This window comes from Amblyraja radiata, chromosome 9, assembly GCF_010909765.2.
Source record: "Amblyraja radiata isolate CabotCenter1 chromosome 9, sAmbRad1.1.pri, whole genome shotgun sequence".
Taxonomy (NCBI): Eukaryota; Metazoa; Chordata; class Chondrichthyes; order Rajiformes; family Rajidae; genus Amblyraja; species Amblyraja radiata.
In genome coordinates, this window is record NC_045964.1 from 54,992,809 (window position 1) to 55,012,837 (window position 20,029).

At 49.2% G+C, this 20,029-nt stretch overlaps 1 protein-coding gene across 1 annotated transcript in view; it reads left to right on the forward strand.

Annotated features, from left to right (window-relative positions):
• Positions 1–20,029, forward strand: part of clmn (calmin) — a 149,390-nt gene that overhangs the window by 39,290 nt on the left and 90,071 nt on the right. Inside the window, exons 17-23 of the mRNA XM_033026453.1 lie at positions 2,247–2,348; positions 6,297–6,446; positions 8,775–8,903; positions 10,505–10,818; positions 15,640–15,805; positions 16,009–16,152; positions 19,459–19,656. Coding sequence (XP_032882344.1) covers positions 2,247–2,348; positions 6,297–6,446; positions 8,775–8,903; positions 10,505–10,818; positions 15,640–15,805; positions 16,009–16,152; positions 19,459–19,656 — 1,203 coding nt within the window. The remainder of the gene's footprint in view (positions 1–2,246; positions 2,349–6,296; positions 6,447–8,774; positions 8,904–10,504; positions 10,819–15,639; positions 15,806–16,008; positions 16,153–19,458; positions 19,657–20,029) is intronic.

The window sequence follows — 20,029 nt, forward strand, 5'->3', positions numbered from 1 at the left end:
AAGGAAGATTACAGATAGGGTGGACACTGCCTGGTCCATCACAGGTACTGACATCCCCACTATCGAAGGGATCTACAGGTGCTACCTCAAAAAGGCAGTTGGCATCATCAGAGACCCACACTACCCTGGCCAGGCTCTCATCTTGCTGCTACCATCGGGAAGAAGGTACAGGAGCCTGAAAACCGTGACCTCCAGGTTCAAGCACAGCTTCTTCCCAGCAACACTGCACGACACTAACCTCAGCAACTGTGATCTTCTGTGGACTGTCTTTGGTTGCACCACGGACTTCAGTTTTAGACTATTATGGCTGCCTAGTGTTAAGATTATTAATTAATTGCATTATTGCTTGTTATATATTTATGTGTGTGATTATGTTTGTGGCGTTGTTAAGCTGAAGCAAGTAAGAATCTCATTGCTCTGTTGACAATAGACAATAGGTGCAGGGTTAGGACATTCGGCCATTCGAGCCAGCACCACCACTCAATGTGATCATGCCTGATCATCCTCAATCAGTACCCCGTTCCTGCCTTCTCCCCATATCCCTGACTCGGCTATCTTTAAGAGCCCTATCTAGCTCTCTCTTGAAAGTATCCAGCGAACCGGCCTCCACCGCCCTCTGAAGCAGAGAATTCCACACTCACAACTGTGTGAAAAAAAGTGTTTTCTTGTCTCCGTTCTATATGGCTCACCCCTTATTCTTAAACTGTGGCCCCTGGTTCTGGACCCCCCCAACATCGGGAACATGTTTGCTGCCTCTAGCGTGTCCAAATCCTTAACAATCTTATATGTTTCAATAAGATTCCCTCTCATCCTTCTAAACTTCAGAGTGTACAAGCCCAGCCACTTCATTCTCTCAGCATATGATAGTCCCGCCATCCCGGGACTTAACCTTGTTAACCTACGCTGCATTCTCTCAATAGCAAGAATGTCCTTCCTCAAATTAGGGGACCAAAACTGCACACAATACTCCAGGTGTGGTCTCACCAGGGCCCTGTACAATTGCAGAAGGACCTCTTTGCTCCTTGTTATAAAGGCCAACATGCCATTCGCTTTCTTCACTGCCTGCTGTACCTGCATGCTTACTTTCATAGATGAACAAGGATCCCCAGATCCGTTGTACTTCCCCTTTTCCAAACTAGACGCCATTTAGATAGTAATCTGCCTCCTGTTTTTGCTACCAAAGTGGATAACCTCACATTTATCCGCATAAACTTCATCTGCCATGCATCTGCCCACTCCCCCAACCTGTCGAAGTTACCCTGCATCCTCATAGCATCCTCCTCAAGGTTCACACTGCCACCCAGCTTTGTGTCATCTGCAAATTTGCTAATGTTACTGTGAATCCCTTCATCCAATTCATTAATGTATATTGTAAATAGCTGCGGTCCCAGCACCGATCCTTGCGGTACCCCACTAGTCACTGCCTGCCATTCTGAAAGGGACCCGTTAATCCCTACTCTTTGTTTCCTGTCTGCCAACCACTTCTCTGTCCATGTCAGCACTCTACCCCCAATACCATGTGCCCTAATTTTGCCCACTAATCTACTATGTGGGACCTTTACTAATGCTTTCTGAAAGTCCAGGTATACTACATCCACTGGCTCTCCCTTGTCCATTTTCCTAGTTACATTCTCAAAAAATTCCAGAAGATTAGTCAATCATGATTTCCCCTTCGTAAATCCATGCTGACTCGGACCGATCCTGTTACTGCTATCCAAATGTGCGGCGATTTCATCTTTTATAATTGACTCCAGCATCTTCCCCACCACCGATGTCAGGCTAACTGGTCTATAATTCCCTGTTTTCTCTCTCCCGCCTTTCTTAAAAAGTGGGATCACATTAGCTACCCTCCAATCCACATGAACTGATCCTGAATCTATAGAACATTGGGAAATTATCACCAATGCATCCACGATTTCTAGATCCACTTCCTTAAGTACCCTGGGATGCAGACCATCAGGACCTGGGGATTTATCAGCTTTCAGTCCCATCAGTCTACCCAACACCATTTCCTGCCTAATGTGGATTTCCTTCAGTTCCTCCGTCATCCCAGATCCTCTGGCCACTACTATATCAGGAAGATTGTCAGTACCTGTGATCATTAAACACTTGACCGTTGCCTCTGGTCTCCTGACCTTTTTCCCGTTGACCCTCGATTTGTGATTCTCTATGGTTGGAGATTGGCCCTTTCATCTTGACTTTTGACCCCTGCCTGGCCTGCTGACTTGATGTCCCTCTCCCTCCAGGACCAGATCCATGGCCAAGAACAGCAGAACTGGAGCTTCCTTGAGAAGGCGGTGAGGATTCAGGAGCTGCTGAGGTGGGAGGAGGTGCCGCTGGAGTTACAGGTAAGAATGGCAGACCACCCACTCCCAGAGGGGTAGAGGAGGGGAGAAGAAGGTGTGGCCTTTGTGGTCTCTGCCCAGAAGTTAATGTGTCGGAAAGGTTTAGAGGGATATAGGACAAACGCAGGTAGGTGGGACTAGTGTAGATGGGGCAGCGTGGACGAGTTGGGCTATAGGGCCTGATTCCGCGCTGTATGACTTGATGATTCTATGAAATGTAAAAGCAGAGGGAGGGATGTGGGTGTAAGGGGACGTGGAGGGAAATTGAAAAGGAAATGGGAGATGAGTGCACGGGGGAGCAGCGGGGTAACTGGGGGATGTGGGTGATGGTGGGAGAGACGTGTGCGGTCTTTGGACTTGTTTTCTAATGAGTTGGAGGTGGTGAGGGTCAGTCTGTGGTTCGGCCACATGCTGGGGCGGTGTGTAAGACAAATGCATTGGCATTGGTTTATTGTTGTCACGTGCACTGAGATAGTGAAAAAGGTTGTCAGTGCGCTATCCAGTCAACTCACACCAGGCAATTTATCCGTGCAACGTTTAAAGGAGATGCAGCCACGCCAGGAGCTTGTTCATCCTTTCCACTTATTTTTTAGTATGCCTAAATGTATGTTTTAGTGTGGGGGAATAGGGGGAAACCGTTTTCAGTCACTTACCTCGACGGAGATGTGACTTTTCTCTTTGTCGCGTCTTCACCCCCCCCTCGCGGCCTAACAACTGGATTGGTGCAGCCTTTCTCGGAGACCGGCCCGGACTTTAACATCGCGGAGAGGGGCAATCCCTTGCCGGGGATCGCCAGACGAAGTGCTCTGACTGCCGGCCTGCAGACTATAACATCGTGAAGCTGCGGTTTGCGGAGTTTCTAGCCGCAGGCGTGGACTTTCCATTGCAGAGCCTGGGATCCCTTGCCGGGGATTGCAAGAAGAAGTGCTCTGACTGCCAGCCTGCGGCCTATAACATCGTGAAGCCGCGGTCTCCAGTAAGAAAGATGCCAATTCGGGAACTCCAAGTGTGTGCTCCGATCCGTCCCGACGTCGGAGTTTCGATCATCCCGACAAGAGGGCTTGTACATCGGACCGTCCGTAGTGGCGACTGCGGAAGGGTCATGGCCCCGACCACTGGTGAACAAAGGAGGAAGATTGACTGAACCTTATTGCCTTCCATCACAGTGAAGAATGTTGATTCCACTGTGGTGGATGTTTATGTTAAATTCTATTGTGTATTGTGTTCTTTTTTTATTGTATGGCTGCATGGTAACTCAAATTTCACTGTACCTTAATTGTGCATGTGACAAATAAATGTGAACTTGAACCTATTTACACAGTGGGGGCCTGGAACGTACTGCCAGGGGTGGTGGTGGAGGCAGATACGATAGTGGTGTTTCAGAGGATGGTCTTGGCATTGTGAGCCGAAGGGCCTGTTCTTGTGCTGTACTGCTCCATGTTCTACACCACACATGAGTACAATAAAGCCATGCACAATTACAACTGGTAGTGCAAAGAGAAAAATATCAGAGTGCAGACTATAGTTACAGAGAAAGTGCAGAGAAAGGAAAGTGCAACAGCTACAGTGAGGTAAGCTAGAAGATTAGGTTCATGAGGTTAATTCCCAGGATGGCGGGACTGTCATATGTAGATAGAACGGAGCGGCTGGGCTTGTATACTCTGGAATTTAGAAGGATGAGAGGATATCTTATTGAAACATATAAGATCATTAAGGGTTTGTACACGCTAGAGGCAGGAAACATGTTCCCGATGTTGGGGGAGTCCAGAACCAGGGCCACAGTTTAAGAATAAGGGGTAGGCCTTTTAGAACGGAGATAAGGGAAAAACATTTTCACGCAGAGGGTTGTGAATCTGTGAGATTCTCTGCCTCAGAGGGCGGTGGATTCTCTGGATGCTTTCAAGAGAGAGTTAGATAGAGCTCTTAAAGATAGCGGAATCAGGGGATACGGGGAGAAGGCAGGAACGGGGTACTGATCAGCCTTGATCACAGTGAATGGTGGGGCTGGCTCGAAGGGCCAAATGGCCTACTGCACATTTTTGAGTATTGTAACTACACCTTAACTTGTAGAAGGATCGTTCGGAAGCCTGATAATAGGAGGGAAGAAGTTGTTCCTGAGTCTGGTGGTGCGCAGCTTTCAAGCTTCTGTACCTTCCCCCAATGGGAGCAGGGAGTAGGAGGAATAACCGGGGTGGGACGTCTTAGAATATGTCGGCTGCTTTCGTGAGGCAGCGTGAATAGACAATAGGTGCAGGAGGAGGCCATTTGGCCCTTCGAGCCAGCACCGCCATTCAATGTGATCATGGCTGATTATCCACAATCAGTACCCTGTTCCTGCCTTCTCCCCATATCCCCCGACTCCTCTATTTTTAAGAGCCCTATCTAGCTCTCTCTTGAAAGCATCCAGAGAACCTGCCTCCACCGCCCTCTGAGGCAGAGAATGCCACAGGCTCACCACTCTCTGTGAGAAAAAGTGTTTCCTCGTCTCCGTTCTAAATGGCTCACTCCTTATTCTTAAAATGTGGCCCCTGGTTCTGTACTCCCCCAACATCGGGAACATGTTTCCTGCCTCTAGCGTGTCCAAGCCCTTAACAATCTTATATGTTTCAATAAGATAGCCTCTCATCCTTCTAAACTCTAGAGTGTACAAGCCCAGCTGCTCCATTCTCTCAGCATATGACAGTCACGCCATCCCGTGAAGTGTAGATAATAATAATAATAATAATAATAAATACTTTATTGATCCCCTCAGGGAAATTCAGATGTCCAGAAGCTCCCAACCAACAAACCCACAGATTCAAAACGAACGCAGACAGAAAATTCATAGAATACAATGTGGACACTACCTGAGAGCAATAAATACTTAAAAAGACCAATAATTAACAGTTAAAAATTAATAATTGCAAAATGCATCCCCCTACAGCCTAGCGGTCCGAATTATAAAATCTAATGGCTGCAGGGGTGAAGGATCTCCTGAACCGCTCCGTTCTACAGGGCAGGGAGAGGAGCCGGTTGTTGTTCCGAGTGCTCTTTTGACTCTCCAGAATTATATGGAGGGGATGCCCGGGGTTTTTCAGGATGACCTGCACCTTGTGCCTCATACGCTTCTCAAGCACCTCCATCCCAGAGTCTACTCTCCCCGCCAGCACTGAGCTAGCTCGATTAACCAGTTTGACCAGCTTCCTATTGTTTTTTGCACTAATGCTGTTGCCCCAGCAGACAACAGCGTAGAAAATAACGCTTGCGACCACTGTGTTGTAAATCATGTGCAGCATATCCTTACACACATTGAAGGATTTGAGCCTTCTGAGGAAAAAGAGTCTGCTCTGGCCTTTTTTGTAGAGGGAGTCAGAGTTGACAGACCAGTCCAGTATGTTGTCAAGGTGCACTCCAAGGTATTTATATGTCTGCACCACCTCAATGTCAGCCCCTGCAGCGTTGACCGGCTGAAGGGGGAGCTTGGACCTGCCAAAGTTAACCACCATCTCTTTAGTCTTTGTTGTGTTCAGGGTGAGACAGTTCTCTTCACTCCAGGCACAAAAGGCACTGGTCAAGTTCCTGTATTCCTCCTCCTGCCCGTTCCTTACACATGCCACAATCGCTGTATCATCTGAGTATTTCTGTACGTGGCATGCGTCAGACTTATAGTTAAAGTCTGCTGTGTACAGGGTGAAGAGGAACGGGGCCAGAACCGTTCCCTGTGGGGCTCCAACATTGCACACCACTGTGCCAGACACACTGTCCCCCAGCTTGACAAACTGTGGTCAACCCGTCAGGTAGTCGTGTATCCAGGAGATAAATGTGGAATCCACCCCCATCTTCTTAAGCTTAAGATGAGGTCGATGCTGGTGAGTCTTGTCTGTGTGACGGACTGGGCCACATCTATACAAGACAGGAATCTGTATGGGGCGGGGGAAGCCCTGATCTTTGACCTTTCCTCTCCCGCATTAGGTGATGGAGTCGGCTGCCAGGGGGGAGCTGGAGCAGATGAAACACTGCAGGAGACAACTGATGGACCAGGGCGGAGGCACGGCGCAGGGTCCCGAGACCACCCCGGGGAGTCAGGGTGGGGCAGACCACCCTCAGGTTGAGGAGCATCAGGTAAGGTCCATCACTTACAGACACTGGAAGCGGTAGTGTCGATGGGGCACCTTGGTCAGCATGGGCCAGTTGAGCTGAAGGTTCTGTTTCCAACCTTATGACTTAAGTCAGGTGGACTGGGTGGTGAAGAAGGCATTTGGCTTGCTTACTTCACCAGGAAGGGTTATTGAGTACATAAGTTGGGCCGTCGTACATATAGTTGTACAAATTCTTGGCGAGACCACGCTTGGAGCACTGTGTGCAGTTCTGGTCGCCCAGCCACAGGAAGGATGTCGTTAATTTGGAAAAGGTACAGAAGAGATTCACCAGGATGTTACCTGGGCTTGCAGGCTTGAGTTACAAGGAGAGGTTGGACAGGCTGGGACTCCCTCCCTTACTTATATACCTCCCTCCCCTCTCTCACTCCCCCTCTCACTCCGCTTTCTCCCTCCTTCATCCCCCTCTCCCTCACTCGCCCTCCTTCATCCCCCTCTCCCTCCCCCTCCTTCCTCCCCCCCCCTTCTTCCTCCCCCCTCCCCGTCACCCTCCTTCCTCCTTCCCCCCCCTCACCCTCCACCTCCCCCCCTTCCTCCCCTCCCCCCCTCCTTCCTCCCTCCCTCACTCCCCCCTCACACTCCCACTTCCCTCCATCACTCACCTCCCCTTTCCCCCGCGGGCCGGGTTTTGGCGCGGAGCAGCTCGACGCCCCATTGGACGGGCCGGGAGCGGACAACCCGGGGCCGCGCTGCCATTGGCCGCGCCTCCGCCCATGGGCTCGCGCTTGATTGGCCGCCGGCTCCCAGCCCGCGCTCTGATTGGCTGTTTCCTCGCAGCCGCACCGCCGCTTGCTCGGCCGGCCAATGGGGAGCCGCCGCCGCCCAGCGCTGAGAGAGAAAGGGTTGAGGATTGAGGATTGAGGGAAGAGTGAAGGAGATGAGAATGAGAGAGTGAGGGGGCAGAGAGTGGGAGGGGGCAGAGAGTGGGAGGGGGCAGAGAGTGGGAGGGGAGAGAGTGAGGGGGCAGAGAGTGGGAGGGGAGAGAGTGAGGGGGCAGAGAGAGGGGGCAGAGAGAGGGGGGAAAGAGAGGGGGGAAAGAGTGAGGGGGCAGAGAGTGGGAGGGGAGAGAGTGAGTGGGAGGGGAGAGAGTGAGTGGGAGGGGAGAGAGAGGGGGGAGAGAGTGAGGGGGGAGAGAGTGAGGGGGGAGAGAGTGAGGGGGGAGAGTGGGAGGAGAGAGAGTGAGAGGGGACAGTGAGGTGTGGTCTGACTGACGGCTGTAGACCGTACAGGGGAGGACAGACGTTACTCTGGGGCCATGTCCCACTGCAGCGTCCTGTGGTCAGGATTCCCGGATCGCCCTCTTGCCTCTGAGTCTGGCTTTGAGCTGCTGCTGTGTCTCCATCCCGGCTCCTGGGACTGGATCAAGTACCATTGGGACTTGATCACTGGAAACAGACCTTATGTGAAATAAAATAAGTTTGTAGCACACACAGAATGGCTTCACGGCACGCCGCTGCCGAGGCTCATCATTTGGGAACTGCTGCCCGAGCTTATGGAAGGACCGTTCAGAATTCTGATAACAGAGGGGAAGATGCTGTTCCTGGGTGTGGTGGTGCACGTTTTCAGGCTTCTGTACCTTCTGCCGGACGGGAGCAGGGAGAAGAAGGAATGACCGGGGTGGGACAAGTCTTTGATTATGTTGGTTGCTTTCCTGAGGCTGGATGAAATTTGCAGGACATGTACTCAGGATGTCACCAGAACGTGCACCTCAGATAGCAATGACATGGCAACCTGACGGAAGAAGGAAAAGAGGCCGACCAAAACTCACATGGAGGCGAACTTTCTAGAAGGATTTGGAAGACCGAGACGCTAACCTATCGAGGGTGGAAGACGTCGCACATGACGGAACAGAAAGGCGGAAGCTTGCTGCCCAATGCACTCAACAGTGTGGGAGAAACTAAGTCTAAGTTTCCTGAGGCAGTGTGAAGCGTAGATGGAGCCAATGGTGGGGCGTGTGGTGTGTAAGATGGACTGGGCTATATCAGATCCTTCCTGTGGATGGTGAGTCCAGGGTGGGTGTGAGGGAGATGGTCGGGGATTGTGCTGGACCTCTGCTGATCTACTGGGCTTGTCGGCCAGGTACTTAAGTAAGTAAGTAAGTTTATTGGCCAAGTATTCACATACAAGGAATTTGCCTTGGTGCTCCGCCCACAAGTAACAACATGACATACAGTGACAGTTACAAATGACTCAGAAAACACTAAACATTAATAATAATAAAACACCATGGATCAATCATGTGAACCAACAAAATACCACATCAAAGGTACTTACACCTCCTCTGCGTTCACAGGACAGGCAGGTTGGCGTGGACATGGGGGTCAGAGATGAGCAGCTTCCCATGGCCAGCGGGGATGAGCAGGAGGAGCTGTGGGACAGTGACGATGAGGAGGTGACGCCCACAGCAGAGGAATTTCCACAGGTAATGGCAGCTGTAAACATGGCCTGCACTCCATCCCTTCCTCACAGTCAAACCGGAGAGCAGAAGCATGCTGCTAAACATCGGTTTGACCGTACCCAGGGATCGCTGGTTTTGAGCAATGTGGAAAGGTGTCCTGATCCTCAATCCCCACTCCCACATAAGGGTTACTCAGACAATGATGGACGGGCAGTTTCTTCCCAGCTGTTGTCATGCAACTGAACCATCCTACCACAACTAGAGTGCAGCCCTGACCTCACTGGAGACCTTCAGATGATCTTTAATCAGACTTTACTGGACTTTATCTTGCCCTAAACATCATTCTGTTTATCCTGTATCTGTGCACTGGATGGCCTGATTGTAATCATGTATAGTCTTTCCGCTGACTGGATAGCCCACAACAAAAGCTTTTCACTGTACAAATGACAATAAACTAAATTAAACTGAACTAAACAATGAGAGGTATGGTGATGCAGCAGGTGGAGCCGCTGTCTCACAGCGCTAGAGACGCAGGGTCTGTCCTAACATTGGGTGCTGCCTGTGTGGAGTTTGCACGTTCACGTTGTGACCGTGTGAGTTTCCTTTGGTTTCCCCTCACATCCCCAAGATGTTTTGTTTAGTTTAAAGATTTAGTTTAGTTTAAAGAGCGTGGAACATGCCCCTCAGTCCACCGGGTGTGCGCTGACCAGCACATTAACACTATCCTGCACCCACTAGGGACAATTTTTACATTTACCAAGCCAATTAACCTACAAACCTGTACGTCTTTGGAGTGTGGGAGGAAACTGAAGATCTCGGAGAAAACCCACGCAGGTCACGGGGAGAACGTACAAACTCCGTACAGACATCACCCGTAGTCAGGATCGAACCCGAGTCTCCGGCGCAGCATTTCCTGTAAGGCAGCAACTCTACTGCAGCGCCACCATAATTGGCCTCTGTAAATTGCCCATTATATCTTTGAGGTGGATACAAAAGTGGGATAACAGAACTAGTGTGAACGAGTGATTGATAGTCGGCGTGGACTCGGTAGGCCGAAATATCTGTTTATACACTGTATTTTCCAATCAATTCAAACAATAAAAAGAGATAGGCATTTCTGTTGCACCTTTCCCAAAAGGGCATCCAGGGGGTGACGCAGAGACTGCAGGGTGGTGAGGGTGGGGATCAAACTGCTTTAGAAACAGAAGCAGGAATTGGTCACAGTCCCCCTGAGGTTGCATCCCCTGCCTTTGGAAGAAGAATATTATCAGACAGGCAAAGGCAACAGCAAGTTGTGATGTATATTATTGTCATGTGTACTGAGATGCAGTGACAATCTTTGTATGCTATCCAGTCCAGGATCCAGACTGGGCTACATCCACTACTGCAATTTCCTGCGGTCTTGGGCAGAGCTGTTCCTAAAGCAAATTGATGCAACCTGACAGTGTGCTTTCTAGGGTGCATCTGTAGAAGTTTGTAAGAGTTACTGGAGAAATGTCACGCTTCCTCAGTCCCCTGCGGTAGTGGAGGGGTTGTTGTGCTTTCTTGGCTGTTGCATCATTGTGGTAGGGCGGGGAAACTGCCTGTGTTCACTGCCTGGTGTCTCTCTTCCTGCCTGTACCCAGATCCATTCTTTAGAGAGGAGCGGGGCGCTCGAGCCGAGGGAGGGGCAGCAACGCTGGACGCTGGACGGAACAGAGGAGATACCACCACTCCCGATGGATACGGAGTGGAGCAGAGAGCGGGTGGACATCACAGAGCAAGTCTCTGGCCCTTGGTCAGAGGCTCGGCCCCCAGAGGAGTGGAGAGATCTGTTGCCTCGAGAGCGCTGGGGTCAGGAGCTGCCTGGGCCCGTGGAAGTGTTGGCGCCCCTGGGGCCCGAGACCAGCAGGGAGGTTGTGCCACCTGTGGGTGACAGAGATTTGCAACGTCAACGGAGGTACGTGGATCCGACATCGCGCGCTGGGGTCACTGACCAGAATGTAACACAACACAGCAATGGGCCCATCGGCCCACAATGTCCATGTTGAATAAGATGCCCAGTTAAACTAACCTCATCTGCCTGCACGTCATCCATATCTCTATTTCTGCATATCCATTTATCTATCCAAATGGGCAGCTCAGTGGCACAGCGGGTAGAGATCATAAGATCATAAGTGATAGGAATAGAATTCGGCCCATCATGTCTAATCCGCCATTCAATCATGGCTGATTTATCTCTACCTCCCAACCCCATTCTGCTGCCTTCTCCCCATAACAATAGACAACAGGTGCAGGAGTAGGACATTCGCTCCCTTCGAGCCAGCACCGCCATTCAATGTGATCATGGCTGATCATCCACAATCAGTACCCCGTTCCTGCCTTCTCCTCATATCCCCTGACTCCGATATCTTCAAGAGATCCATCTAGCTCTCTCTTGAAAGTATCCAGAGAACGGGCCTCTATCGCCGACTGAGGCAGAGAATTCCCAGACTCACAACTCTGCGTGAAAAGGTGTTTCCTTATCTCCGTTCTAAATGGCTTACCCCTTATTCTAAAACTGTGGCCGCTGGTTCTGGACTCCCCCAACATTGGGAACATGTTTCCTGCTTCAAGAGTGTCCAAACCCTTAATAATCTTATATGTTTCAATAAGATCCCCTCTAATCCTTCTAAATTCCAGAGTATAAGAGCCCAGTTGCTCCATTCTCTCAGCATATGACAGTCCCGCCATCCAGGGAATTAACCATGAAGTTACGCTGCACTCCCTCAATAGCAAGAATGTGTTTCCTCAAATTAGGGGACCAAAACTGCACACAATACTCCAGGTGTGGTCTCACTAGGGCCCTGTACAACCGCAGAAGGACCTCGTTGCTCCTATACTCAACTCCTCTTGTTATGAAGGCCAACATTCCATTTGCTTTCTTCACTGCCTGCTGTACCTGCATGCTTACTTTCATTGACTGATGAACAAGGACCCCCAGATCTCATTGTACTTCCCATTTTCCTAACCTGACACCATTCAGATAACAATCAGCCTTCCTGTTCTGGCCACCAAAGTGGATAACCTCATATTTATCCACATTAAACTACATCTGCCACGCATCTGACCACTCACCCAACCTGTCCAAGTCACCCTGCATTCTCATAGCACCCTCCTCACAGTTCACACTGCCACCCAGCTTTGTGTCATTTGCGAATTTGCTAATGTTATTTTGAATCCTTTCATCTAAATTATTGATGTATATTATAAAAAGGTGCGGTCCCAGCACCGAGCCTTGTGGTACCCCACTTGTCACTGCCTGCCATTCTGAAAGGGACCCGTTAATCCCTACTCTTTGTTGCCTGTCTGCCAACCAATTTTCTATCCATGTCAGCACTCTACCGTCAATACCATGTGCCCTAATTTTGCCCACTAATCTCCTATGTGGGACCTTATCAAATGCTTTCTGAAAGTCCAGGTACACTACATCCACTCGCTCTCCCTTGTCCATTTTCCTAGTTACATCCTCAAAAAATTCCAGAAGATTAGTGAAGCATGATTTCCCCTTCGTAAATCCATGCTGACTCGGACCGATCCTGTTACTGCTATCCAAATGTTCGGCTATTTCATCTTTTATAATTGACTCCAGCATCTTCCCCACCACCGATGTCTGGCTAACTGGTCTATAATTCCCTGTTTTCACTCTCCCGCCTTTCTTAAAAAGTGGGATAACATTAGCTACCCTCCAATCCACAGGAACTGACCCTGAGTCTATAGAACATTGGAAAATTATCACCAATGCATCCACGCTTTCTAGAGCCACTTCCTTAAGTACCCTGGGATGCAGACCCTCAGGCCCTGGGAATTTATCAGCCTTCAGTCCCATCAGTCTACCCAAAACCATTTCCTGCCTAATGTGGATTTCCTTCAGTTCCTCTGTCACCCCAGATCCTCTGGCCACTACTATATCAGGAAGATTGTTTGTGTCCTCCTTAGTGAAGTTGGATCCAAAGCACCTGTTCAACTCGTCTGCCATTTCCTTGCTCCCCATAATAAATTCACCTTTTTCAGTCTTCAAGGGTCCAACTTTGGTCTTAATTATTTTTTTCCTCTTCACATGCCTAAAGAAGCTTTTACTATCCTCCTTTATATTCTTGGCTAGCTTACCTTCGTACCTCATCTTTTCTCCCCGTATTGCCTTTTTAGTTATCTTCTGTTGTTCTTTAAACATTACCCAATCCTCTGGCTTCCCGCTCATCTTTGCTATGTTGTACTTCTCTTTTATTTTTATACTGTCCCTGACGTCACATGTCGGCCACGGTCGCCCCTTACTCCCTTTGGAATCTTTCTTCGTCTTTGGAATGAACTGATCCTGCACCTTCTGTATGATTCCCAGAAATACCTGCCATTGTTGTTCCATGGTCTTCCCTGCTGGGGTATCTTTCCAGTCAACTCTGGCCAGCTCCTCCCTCATTGCTCTAGTCCCCTTTGTTCAACTGTAATACTGACACCTCCGATTTACCCTACTCCCTCTCCAATTGTAGATTAAAATTTACCATATTATGGTCACTACCTCCTAATGGCTCCTTAACCTCAAGTTCCCGCATCAAAATTGGTTCATTACACAACACTAAATCCAGAATTGCCTTCTCCCTGGTAGGCTCCAGTACAAGCTGCTCTAAGAATCCATCACGGAGACACTCCACAAACTCCCTTTCTTAGGGTCCAGCACCAACCTGATTTTCCCAGGCTACCTGCATGTTGAAATCTCCCATAACAACCATAGCATTACCTTTACGACATGCCAATTTTACCTCTTCATTCAACTTGCACCCTATGTCCAGGCTACTATTGGGGGCCTGTAGATAAGTCCCATTTGGGTCTTTTTACACTTACAATTCCTTAGTTATATCCATACTGACTCCACATTTCCTGTTTCAATGTCAGTCCTTGCAAGGGACTGAATTTCATTCCTCACCAACAGAGCTACCCCACCCCCTCTGCCTACCTGTCTGTCTTTTTGATAGGATGTATTCCATATAACCATATAACAATTACAGCACGGAAACAGGCCATCTCGGCCCTACAAGTCCGTGCCGAACAACTTTTTTTCCCTTAGTTCCACCTGCCTGCACTCATACCATAACCCTCCATTCCCTTCTCATCCATATGCCTATCCAATTTATTTTTAAATGATACCAACGAACCTGCCTTCACCACTTCCACTGGAAGCTCATTCCACCCCGCTACCACTCTCTGAGTAAAGAAGTTCCCCCTCATGTTACCCCTAAACTTCTGTCCCTTAATTCTGAAGTCATGTCCTCTTGTTTGAATCTTCCCTATTCTCAAAGGAAAAAGCTTGTCCACATCAACTCTGTTTATCCCTCTCATCATTTTAAAGACCTCTATCAAGTCCCCCCTTAACCTTCTGCGCTCCAGAGAATAAAGACCTAACTTATTCAACCTATCTCTGTAACTTAGTTGTTGAAACCCAGGCAGCATTCTAGTAAATCTCCTCTGTACTCTCTCTATTTTGTTGACATCCTTCCTATAATTGGGCGACCAAAATTGTACACCATACTCCAGATTTGGTCTCACCAATGCCTTGTACAATTTTAACATTACATCCCAGCTTCTATACTCAATGCTCTGATTTATAAAGGCTAGCATACCAAAAGCTTTCTTTACCACCCTATCTATATGAGATTCCACCTTCAAGGAACTATGCACGGTTATTCCCAGATCCCTCTGTTCAACTGTATTCTTCAATTCCCTACCATTTACCATGTACGTCCTATTTTGATTTGTCCTGCCAAGGTGTAGCACCTCACATTTATCAGCATTAAACTCCATCTGCCATCTTTCAGCCCATTCTTCCAAATGGCCTAAATCACTCTGTAGACTTTGGAAATCCTCTTCATTATCCACAACACCCCCTATCTTGGTATCATCTGCATACTTACTAATCCAATTTACCACACCTTCATCCAGATCATCGATGTACATGACAAACAACAAAGGACCCAACATATTCCCTTGCATATTTAGTTCCCAGCCCTGGCCCTCTTGTAGCCATGTCTCTGTAATTCCCACAACATCATACTTGCCAATTTCTAACTGAGCCTCAAGCTCGTCCACTTTATTTCTTATACTTCGTGCATTCATATATAACACTTTGACTTTGGTATTCACCTCCCCTCTCACTATTGGCCCTGACCTTACTCACTTAACCTCTGACACCCGTACTGATCAAGAATTTATCTATCTCTGCCTTAAATGTATCCACAGACTTGGCCTTCACAGCCTTCTGTGGCAAAGAATTCTACAGATTCATCACCTTCTGACGAAAGAAATTCCTCCTCATCTCCTTCCTAAAAGAACGTACTTTAATTCTGATGCTATGGCGTCTGGTCCTTTACTCTCCCACTAGTGGAAACATCCTCTCACATCCACTCTATCCAAGCATTTCACAATTCTGTACGTTTCAATGAGGTCCACCCTCATTCTGAACTCCAGCGAGTACAGGCCCAGTGCCGTCACAGCGCCAGAGACCTGGGTTTGATTCTGACCTCGGATCTGTGTGGAGTTTGCACCTTCTCCCTGTGACCGCGTGGGTTTCCTCCGGGTGCATCAGTTTTTTCCAACATTGCAATGTCGTGTTGGTTTGTAGGGTAATTGGCTCGCTGTAAATTGACCTGTTTCCGTGCTGTATCTCTAAACTAACAGCCCACCCCACCTCACTCCACCCCACCCCACCCCACCGTCCTGCCATCTCACCCCCCCTGCCTTCTCTCCATAGCTGGGTACCGGAGATGAAGGAGAGACACAGTTTGGACCAGCTGCCGGGGGAGAGGGAGGAGGTGTCGGGGGAGAACGGTGGGATCGAGGACTGGCTGCGGCACGTCACGGCACAGCGGGGGGCCAGGGTCTCCGGGAGCGATGGGGCGTCGGAATCTGAGCCTGAGGTAGGAAGGAGCACGATGTGGGGGAGAGGGTGAATGGGGGATATCTGTACGGAATGGGCATTGGGGGAGGGCACCTGTAAATGTGCTCATACCCCTCTAAACTATCCCTCTAAAGTCTCAATGAAGTACGTGATGTGGCCCAGTGGTATAGCATGTGTGTAGTGCTGAATGGCCTGTTTCTAATGCTGCTATATTGCTGGCAGGGAGACTGGGAGGCTCCGTCTGCCCGGCGAGAGGCAGCGGCGGAATCCAGCAGCTCCAGTGCAGAGCGACGCAACCCGCCCACAGCAGAGGTCGACCCCGGGGTCTTGCAGACTTCCGGCACCGTGGAACACACGGAGGAGAAGGTGAGGCTCGGGGATCTGTCTCCTGATGAGTGTCCTGGCCCGGGGCAGAGAGTGAAAGGGGACAGTGAGGGGGCAGAGAGTGAGAGGGTAGAGAGTGAGGGGGTAGAGTGAGGGGGCAGAGAGTGAGGGGCACAGAGTGGGGGGGTACAGAGTGAGGGTACAGAGTGAGGGGGTACAGAGTGAGGGGGTACAGAGTGAGGGGGCAGAGAGTGAGGGGGGGCTGGAGAGTGAGGGGGGGCTGGAGAGTGAGGGGGGGCCGGAGAGTGAGGGGGGGTGGGCAGAGAGTGAGGGAGGGCAGAGAGTGAGGGGGGGGCAGAGAGTGAGGGGGGGCAGAGAGACAATAGGTGCAGGAGTAGGCCATTCGGCCCTTCGAGCCAGCACCGCCATTCACTGTAATCATGGCTGATCATCCCCAATCACTACCCCGTTCCTGCCTTCTCCCCATATCCCCGGACTCCGCTATCTTGAAGAGCCCTATCTAGCTCTCTCTTGAAAGTATCCAGAGAACTGGCCTCCACCGCCCTCTGAGGCAGAGAATTCCACAGACTCATAACTCTCTGAGAAAAAGTGTTTCCTCGTCTCCGTTCCTAATGGCTTACCCCTTATTCTTAAAGCGCGGCTGTAGACCACTGGGGAGGACAGACGTTACTCTTGGGCCATGTTCCACTGCAGCGTCCTGTGGTCAGGATTCCCGGATCGCCCTCTTGCCTCTGAGTCTGGCTTTGAGCTGCTGCTGTGTCTCCATCCCGGCTCCTGGATCTGGATCCCTCCCATTGGAACTCGATTACTCAGGGCTCTCGCTTAACTTTTTTTCTCGGTTTCCAGCCGGGCAACCTCGGCAGCTTTTTAAGTTGCCAAATGACAGTTTTGGTGGTCATTTAAGACGGCTTGCATGACGCGTGCGATAATGTGCTCGGACGAAGTGCGTAGTTACCAGTTGGAGTTATGCTCAATGAAGCATTCACATATTATTTCTGCTTCAAATAAAGTCACAAACTAAACATGTTCACCAATCAAGACATGATATATACCACAATGACATGCAGCAAAATTACACTACTGTATCTCATCTCTTTTTACACATTGCGATGAATGCAATTTCTATTATTTCCACTTCCAAACAAAAATCTGGTTGGATTATTCAGCGTATGATCAGCCTCAGTGAGACCAAGCGCAGGGTTGGTGATCGCTTCGCACAACACCTCCACTGTAACCAACCTGATCTCCCGGTGGCTCAGCACTTCAACCCCCTCCCATTCCGAATCCGACCTTTCTTTCCTGGGCCTCCTCCATGGCCAGAGTGAGGCCCACCGCAAATTGGGGGAACAGCATCTCATATTTCACTTGGGTAGTTTACACCCCAGCGGTATGAACATTGGCTTCTCCAATTTCAGGTAGTCCTTCTCCCTCCTTCCCCTCCCATTCCCAGCTCTCCCACCGCCTACTGTCTCCGCCTCTTCCTCTCATTTTCCCGCCACTCCACCCCCGACATCAGTCTGAAGAAGGGTCTCGACCCAAAACGTTGCCTATTCCTTTGCTCCATAGATTCTGCCTCACCCGCTAATTTTCTTCAGCTTTTTTGTCCACCACCCATTCACATGCTCCATGGGTTTTCTCCGGGTGCTCTTGCTTCCTTCCACATTCCAAAGGTGTGCAAGAACCTTTTTCAGACCAAACCCAAAACTTAATATTTTCCTTTTGTCCAGAGATTCTGTCTGACCTGTTGAGTTACTCCAGCTTTTTGTGTCTATCTTCAGTTTAAACCAGCATCTGCAGTTCCTTCCTACATACACGATACTATACGATAAAACTTAATTAATCCCAGGAGGGAAATTGTGTGTTTGTGTGTGTGTGTGTGGGTATATATATTATACATACACACACATATATATATTTATATAGTCATATATTCGAATATAAATATATACAGTTTTGCTTTCTCGTTTATAACATTGTTTACAGAGTACTATGTTTACATATTCTGTTGTGCTGCTGCAAGTAAGGATTTCATTGTTCTAACTGGGACGTGAGAGAATAAAACACTCTTGAATCTTGACTTACATCGCTAATGTTTGGGATGAAACTAGTGTATGGGTGATCGGTGGTCAGCACAACAGAATATGTAAACATAATACAGAACAGCAGATAAAAGTTCAGTGTGTCTATATACCATAGACCATATAAATACACAATAAATAAACAGATAAAGTGCAATAGGCTGTTATTTTTCAGAGTTTGTAGTTTGGTGGTGGACCCTCCACCACCTCCAGTTTAAATTCCATTTGGAATATTTTTGGAGGACCAGGAAACCAAGAAGCAAGAGTTACTCCAGGGAGTTACTCCAGCTCCAGGGAATGATTCTGCGTTGGTTTTCAGTGGTCGCGGTGAGGCGGTGGTTGTGCGCATGTGCAAGGCGCCCGGCCATGCCGGCGGATGAGGAGCGGCCGCGAGCGGAGAACCGGAGACCCGAACACGGATGGTGGGCGGAGACGGAGAGTGACAGAGAGAGAGATAGAGAGGGGAGCCCGCTCAGAGTTGAACGATAGGTGTCCCGGGTGCTTGCCAAGCCGGGCAAAATGACACGGCTTTTAGGTTGCCCGGCGGGACTTTAGGTGGCCATTGGCAACCGGGCAATCGTTAATTTCGAGCTCTGTTACTGGAAACAGACCTTATGTGAAATAAAAGAAATTTGTAGCACACACAGAATGGCTTCACGGCACGCCGCTGCCGAGGCTCATCATTTGGGAACTGCTGCCCGAGCTTACGGAAGGACCGATCAGAAATCTGATAACAGAGAGAAAGATGCTGTTCCTGGGTGTGGTGGTGCACGTTTTCAGGCTTCTGTACCTTCTGCCGGACGGGAACGGTGAGAAGAAGGAATGGGACAAGTTTGATTATGTTGGTTGCTTTCCTGAGGCAGGATGACGTGTAGATGGAGTCAATGGTGGGGCGTGTGGAGTGTAAGATGGATTGGGCTATATCAGATGCTTCCTGTGGACGGTGAGTCCAGGGTGGGTGTGAGGGAGATGGTTGGGGATTGTGCAGGACCTCTGCTGATCTACTGGGCTTGTCGGTCAGGCACTTAAGTAAGTAAGTAAGTTTATTGGCCAAGTATTCACATACAAGGAATTTGCCTTGGTGCTCCGCCCACAAGTAACAACATGACATACAGTGACAGTTACGAATGACTCAGAAAACACAAAACATTAATAATAATAAAACATTCATGATAAAACACCATTGATCAAGCATGTGAACCAACAAAATACCAGATCAAAGGTACTTACACCTCCTATGCGTTCACAGGACGGGCAGGTTGACGTGGACATGGGGGTCAGAGATGAGCAGCTTCCCATGGCCAGCGGGGATGAGCAGGAGGAGCTGTGGAACAGTGACGATGAGGAGGTGACGCCCACAGCAGAGGAATTTCCACAGGTAATGGCAGCTGTAAACATGGCCTGCACTCCATCCCTTCCTCACAGTCAAACTGGAGAGCAGAGGCATGCTGCTAAACATCGGTTTGACCGTACCTAGGGATCGCTGGTTTTGAGCAATGTGGAAAGGTGTCCTGATCCTCAATCCCCACTCCCACATAAGGGTTACTCAGACAATGATGGACGGGCAGTTTCTTCCCAGCTATTGTCATGCAACTGAACCATCCTACCACACCTAGAGTGCAGCCCTGACCTACAATCTACCTCACTGGAGACCTTCAGACGATCTTTAATCAGACTTTACTGGACTTTATCTTGCCCTAAACATTATTCCCTTTATTCTGTATCTGTGCACTGGATGGCCTGATTGTAATCATGTATAGTCTTTCCGCTGACTGGATAGCCCACAACAAAAGCTTTTCACTGTACAAATGACAATAACT